This window comes from Mobula hypostoma, chromosome 12, assembly GCF_963921235.1.
Source record: "Mobula hypostoma chromosome 12, sMobHyp1.1, whole genome shotgun sequence".
Lineage (NCBI taxonomy): Eukaryota > Metazoa > Chordata > Chondrichthyes > Myliobatiformes > Myliobatidae > Mobula > Mobula hypostoma.
Genome location: NC_086108.1, coordinates 101,300,294 through 101,307,313, shown reverse-complemented (window position 1 = coordinate 101,307,313; position 7,020 = coordinate 101,300,294). Strand labels below are relative to the sequence as shown.

General features: G+C 41.1%; 1 protein-coding gene across 2 annotated transcripts in view; it reads right to left on the bottom strand.

Moving 5' to 3' along the window:
- Positions 1-643: 643 nt before the first annotated feature.
- Positions 644-7,020, bottom strand: part of LOC134355256 (calcium-activated chloride channel regulator 1-like) — an 88,828-nt gene continuing 82,451 nt past the window's right edge. Inside the window, exons 13-14 of one of the 2 annotated variants that reach the window (XM_063065053.1) lie at positions 3,602-3,829; positions 644-1,166 (exon numbers count right to left, since the gene is read on the bottom strand). In XM_063065053.1, coding sequence (XP_062921123.1) covers positions 1,105-1,166; positions 3,602-3,829 — 290 coding nt within the window. In that variant the 3' untranslated portion in view covers positions 644-1,104. Of the gene's footprint in view, positions 1,677-3,601; positions 3,830-7,020 lie in introns of both variants that reach the window. The other variant, XM_063065051.1, reaches the window with a different exon arrangement.

Below are 7,020 nucleotides of genomic sequence, written 5' to 3'. Positions count from 1 at the left end.
GACTGTGTTCCTCTAAATTCCCACATCCATAGAATCTCTTGTGTTTATGTTTTACTCTAGCTGGCTTTTCCTGACTTCCATCAGCCATTGTTACTTCCCACCTTCAATCACTGATGTACCTCGGGTAGTTAATTTACACACATATTGTCTGCCTGTTACTCTTTCATCCCTCCCTTTGGAATCAGAAACATAAGGTATTAATTTCTGATATGGTACACAAAGTTCACATATCTTCAGATAAACTTCCAGCACTTCTTAATCTCCCAGGTGTTACCGCTTTCTCTGCCTCAAATACATTTTTTCCCTTCTAGTAAAATAATCAGCCCTTTTTATTTCCCTCACTCTACCTTCTATTCGAAAGGATGTGGAGAATAATGCATTTATGTGTAACGTTTCCTTAGAGGATATTACAGGTATTAACCCTCAACAATAGAGATCAGTTAGGCACAGGGAGAAGGTGTATTTACTGAAAAATATCTTTATTGGTTCAGTTCACAACAAGCACATGAATTTAGAAAATAAATGCCTGTGTGTTCACCTTCTGGGTTTCTCCGACACTTCCTGAACAGTCAAAGAATTGAAAAGATAAAACCCGGGTGAAGGAAGAGATAGATTGTTCTTGGAGCAGGTTAAAGCGTTGGCATAACATCTTGCACTGAAGGCCTGTATTGCGCTGTACTGTTCTATGTTCTATGAATAATTTTCCCTGACCAGAAATGTGGTCAGTTGCCCTCTCCATCTTCTGCTAGGCCTCCAATTCCAACTTTACTGTTCTTCTTGAATATCATAGATGCATCATGTTATGTTAAATAGCTCCATTTAATTCTAATTTATTGCTATTTCTGGTGGGAAAGATGGAACATTCAATGTATGAGATCTTGGTATATATAGAGATAAAGGAGACTCCAAAAAATGACCTTCCTTATGAACTCCTAAAAGGTAGTATCAAAAAATGAGTAAAGTAATGCTACCATTCCAGAAAATATTGTTTTTATTGGTGCAGAGCTACATCAAGATTATTCAACAATACAGATTCTACCCCAGTAGAAAACCACATCCTCCTCCAAAAACAGTGTCACCAATCCAAAGCAAGCAATCTTCCAATCAAGCACAAGAGACTAAGCAATTAGCTTGAACTGAATTTCCAAAGGAGATCTTCCAATTGTCTGGAAATGACAATAGATAGCTTAGAAAATATCAGAAAAATCCTTTGATCTTCAACCTAATCTGCAGCAATAATGACTCAGAATACAGTAATCCTCAGATTAGTAAATTTAAGTAGCTGCTGCTTCCGGCAACCTTTTATTTTTTGCATTTCTTCTGTACAACATAATTAGTAATCCCAATAATCAAACATACAATAACTGCCACGACTACTGCAACCCAAATACTGTGTAGTACTTTATTGTCTTCCGGTTTGTCAGGCAAAGGTTCAAAGAAAGAAACGCTGGCAACATTAGACATATTGGAAGACTGATCCTTTTCATCATAAGCACATAAAGCGAAATAGAGCGTGGTCGTGCTTTTAAGTCCTGAACTATTAGCGGAAATTATAAATGTTTCTTTGGAGCCAAATGGTTGTGGTTTCAAACTTGTCAAATTAACCTGTTCAGCTCCTGAGAAACTGTCCCGTAGCTGCAGCAGTTTCTCACTCATTCTCATCTCATAGTAGGAGGCTGATAAAGAAAGGAAATACTGTGAGTGATTGCATTGACATATTGAACGGTATTGAACAGATGTGAGAATGTGGTGAGTGCTTATATGGCTGATCAATTACGTGGTAAATCGATTGTGGCTCCTGCATGCGGAAAGCACTCTTTTTTCGCGTGGGCTTTCAAGTGCTGGTAAGCAACTTAGGATATTTTGCATTCAAGTGAAGTTGTCATTATAGATCAGAACAATGTAATGCATTTTAATTTTGAAGCCTTATCTGTTCAATTATTTCTATTCCAGTTCAGTATATTCAGATTAGATTAGCTTTATTTGTCATGTGTGTATTGAAATACCAAAACATACAGTGAAATATGTCATTTGTGTCAAATCAAATCACTGAGGATTGTGCTGGGTAGCCTGTAAATTTGTCATGTTTCGGGCACCGAAATCACATGCCCACAATTCCCTAACCCTAATCATATGTCTTTGGAATGTGGGAGGAAACCCACATTGTCACAGGGAATACATACACAATCCTTACAGGCAGGACTGGGAACTGAACCTTGATCAGTGATCACTTGCACTGTAAAGTGATGGGCTACCTGCTGCACAACACAGGGAGGATTCCCTGCCTGTAACAATTCCAGCAGAAAGAGAGGCCAACGGTACCTTCCTTAACTCCCTGGGCCACTGTGTGTGTGTTAGTGTGCACTGGTGGTCAGAGACAATGAGTCAGTTTGTCATCTTCAGTACCAGACATTGACTGGAACTGTAACGCCCATCTGTCATAATTCAATCTTTTTTTTCTACATGATTGATTTAGAATATGGGATACTGTGATCATATTACTGTGATTTAAATGTTGTAATTACTTACTTGTATCCTTATGAATTTTATATTTGTATTTATGCAATTTATATAATATTAATAAAAATATTGAAAGAGTAATGCCCAACTGGGATTAGAGGGAACAAAGGTTTCATGAAAAGTAACAGCTGTGAAGATGTATGAAAGAAACTGGAAGGGAAAGACATGTATCGTATTCCCTGTGGTCGTTGACTGACTGTGGTTTTCAATGCTCACAACATGGTCATAAAATATACTTCAGTAACCAAATGGTATTGAGTCAGGAGCTGTTGGTAAAACCCACCATAAAGACCACTACAGATATGCAGCTAAAATTGTCACATTGAAGCTGTGTGTATGAACAGCAGGAGTTGGGAAGTATTTAGAACTTATATTCCCCCACCTGGAATCTATCTCATTGTGAATATGTAAAACCCTTTAAACTAATATGTTATTGAAGACTACTTAAATGTAACCATTGAAATAATGTTTCACCACAGGGAATGTAATCCATAATTGTGATTTGGTAACATTAAACATTTTTTTCAGTATAGCATTGTAAGTGATGAGAGTAAAGGAGGTGTAAAGTAGTGACAGCTGTTACAGGGGGATTACCATAAATCTTTAAACCACAAATAATGATATTTTATCTTTAACAAAGGACTTCTTCTACTGTTTCAGCCAGCTCAGTAATGTAGTGATGAGTGTAATGCTATTACAATCCAGTGACTGGGTTCAATTCCACTGCTCTCTGTAAGGTGTTTGTATGTTCTGCCCATAACCGCGTGGGTTTCCTCCGGGTGCTCTGGTTTCTTACTACACTCCAAAAATGTATGGATTAGGAGGTTAATTGGTCACATGTGAATAAATGGGAAGCACAGCCTTGTTGGGGTAGAAGGACCTGTACTGTGATGTACCTCTAAATATTTTTTTAAGTAATTCACCAGAGTCACATCCTTTATTTGTTCTTGTTCTTTCATCCTGGGGAATGTGTTTTCATTGTGTCAAACCTCAGCTGGTCAGCAGATTTCTCAACTATCTGATCACTTCATTGCTGGGAAGAAAAATTCCATGTAAATTATTAAAATGAAGGAACACTTACCTGTTCCTTGATCCATGTCTGCTCCTGGTGCTGTCCACTGCAGCTCAATTTTGTCTCTATTTATTGTTGCTTGAAGGTCTGTGACTTTGCACGGTGGAAAGTTGATGGTAGGTGCACCAGGGGGAATTGAAAGTGCTCCTCCTGATTTCACCCTGCTGAAGATTCCTATTTGAGCTGAAGAATTTTCTTTACTAACTCGAGGCTTTGGTGGATTTAGGTGAATAACACCTACATAGAAGGAAAGAAACTAGAATTGGAATTGGGATTGGTTTATTCTTGTCACATGTGCTGAGGTACATTGAAAACCTTGTTCATATAGCTCAATTCATTATACAGTGCATCAAGATAGAACAAGGTAAAATGATAATAAAGTGTAACAGTTGCAGAGAAAGTGCATTGCAGGGGGACAAAAGGTGCAAAATAATGCCGTAGACTTCGAGGACAAAAGTCCATCTTATCGTATCAGGTAATCATTTAATAATCTCACAACAGCAGGGTTGAAGATGTCTTGAGCCTGCTGGTACATACTTTCAGGATTTTCTATCTTCTGCACAATGGAAGAGTGGTGAAGAAAGGGAAGATGTGAAAGATATTTTCTCCAGAACACAGATTATATAGAGTGAACCATGGCTGAGCCAAGGATGACTCCAGCCCTCATTTTCTTCCAATATTGTGGGAGATGTGGAGAGTCGAAGTTCATTGCTTCCTCACAGAGTGAGGGGCAAGGTCACTCTGACAGCCCTCTCCCCAAGGTCATGTTGCTATTGGGGAATAGCGGGCAGAAGGGACACAAGCTCAATGATATTTATTCTGACATTTTCTCTCTGATATTTAGCCTTTGGCATTATCATGGAAAAGGATAGAATCAGAGAGGACAGGAAAAATTTTAATTGGGGAAAGGCAAATTATGAGGTTATAAGGCTAGAACTTGTGGGTGTGAATTGGGATGATGTTTTTGCAGGGAAATGCACTATGGACATGTGGTCGATGTTTAGAGATCTCTTGCAGGATGTTAGGGATAAATTTGTCCCGGTGAGGAAGATAAAGAATGATAGGGTGAAGGAACCATGGGTGACAAGTGAGGTGGAAAATCTAGTCAGGTGGAAGAAGGCAGCATACATGAGGTTTAGGAAGCAGGGATCAAATGGGTCTACTGAGGAATATAGGGAAGCAAGAAAGGAGCTTAAGAAGGGGCTGAGAAAAGCAAGAAGGGGGCATGAGAAGGCCTTGGCAAGTAGGGTAAAGGAAAACCCCAAGGCATTCTTCAATCATGCGAAGAAAAAAAGGATGACAGGAGTGAAGGTAGGACCGATTAGAGATAAAGGTGGGAAGATGTGCCTGGAGGCTGTGGAAGTGAGCGAGATCCTCAATGAATACTTCTCTTCGGTATTCACCAATGAGAGGGAACTTGATGATGGTGAGGACAATATGAGTGTGGTTGATGTTCTGAAGCATGTTGATATTAAGGGAGAGGAGGTGTTGGACTTGTTAAAATACATTAGGACGGATAAGTCCCCGGGGCCTGACGGATTATCCCCCAGGCTGCTCCACGAGGAGAGGGAAGAGATTGCTGAACCTCTGGCTAGGATCTTTATGTCCACGGGAATGGTACCGGAGGATTGGAGGGAGGCAAATGTTGTCCCCTTGTTCAAAAAAGGTAGTAGGGGTAGTCAGGGTAATTATAGACCAGTGAGCCTTACGTCTGTGGTGGGAAATTTGTTGGAAAAGATTCTTAGAGATAGGATCTATGGGCATTTAGAGAATCATGGTCTGATCAGGGACAGTCAGCATGGCTTTGTGAAGGGCAGATCGTGTCTAACAAGCCTGATAGAGTTCTTTGAGGAGATGAGCAGGCATGAAGATGAGGGTAGTGCAGTGGATGTGATCTATATGGATTTATTAAGGCATTTGACAAGGTTCCACACGGTAGGCTTATTCAGAAAGTCAGAAGGCATGGGATCCAGGGAAGTTTGGCAAGGTGGATTCAGAATTGGCTTGCCTGCAGAAGGCAGAGGGTTGTGGTGGAGGGAGTATATTCAGATTGGAGGATTGTGACTAGTCGTGTCCCACAAGGATCTGTTCTGGGACCTCTACTTTTCGTGATTTTTATTAACGACCTGGATATGGGGGTAGAAGGGTGGGTTGGCAAGTTTGCAGACGATACAAAGGTTGGTGGTGTTGTAGATAGTGTAAAGGATTATCAAATATTGCAGAGAGACATTGATAGGATGCAGAAGTGGGCTGAGAAGTGGCAGATGGAGTTCAACCCAGAGAAGTGTGAGGTGGTACACTTTGGAAGGACAAACTCCAAGGCAGAGTACAAAGTAAATGGCAGGATACTTGGTAGTGTGGAGGTGCAGAGGGATCTGGGGGTACATGTCCACAGATCCCTGAAAGTTGCCTCACAGGTGGATAGGGTAGTTAAGAAAGCTTATGGGGTGTTAGCTTTCATAAGTCGAGGGATAGAGTTTAAGAGTTGCGATGTAATGATGCAGCTCTATAAAACTCTAGGCCACACTTGGAGTACTGTATCCAGTTCTGGTCGCCTCACTATAGGAAGGATGTGGAAGCATTGGAAAGGGCACAGAGGAGATCTACCAGGATGCTGCCTGGTTTAGAGAGTATGCATTATGATTAGAGATTAAGGGAGCTAGGGCTTTACTCTTTGGAGAGAAGGAGGATGAGAGGAGACATGATAGAGGTGTACAAGATAATAAGAGGAACAGATAGAGTGGATAGCCAGCGCCTCTTCCCCAGGGCACCACTGCTCAATACAAGAGGACATGGCTTTAAGGTAAGGGGTGGGAAGTTTAAGGGGGATATTAGAGGAAGTTTTTTTACTCAGCGAGTGGTTGGTGCGTGGAATGCACTGCCTGAGTCAGTGGTGGAGGCAGATACACTAGTGAAGTTTAAGAGACTACTGGACAGGTATATGAAGGAATTTAAGGTGGGGGATTATATGGGAGGCAGGGTTTGAGGGTCGGCACAACATTGTGGGCCGAAGGGCCTGTACTGTGCTGTACTGTTCTATGTTTGATATCCTTTGTCAAAGGCAAAGTATCATGGATGTTGGAAATCTGTATTTGAAGCAGAAACACTGGAAGTTCTCAAAAGATCAAGCAAGGTGGTCTCATCATCAGCCAGAGATGTTAGCACTGTATCTCGCTCTCTACAGATGTTGCTTGAACTGCTGAGAACTTATAGGATGTGGTTCTTTTGTCCTTCTCTAGATCTACCTGCATTTCCTCTACTTGTTCCATTTTCTTTCCCCGACCTCTTCTTTCTCACCGCTGCTTCATAATTCCATTCTCCATCTCTGCCATCTTATTCTCACTCAACCCACAGCAAGTTCCTGCCTGAAGGTCACAAATTCCCGCCAGTAACTTGCATCTAAGTTGACACCGAACTGTGGGAATGCT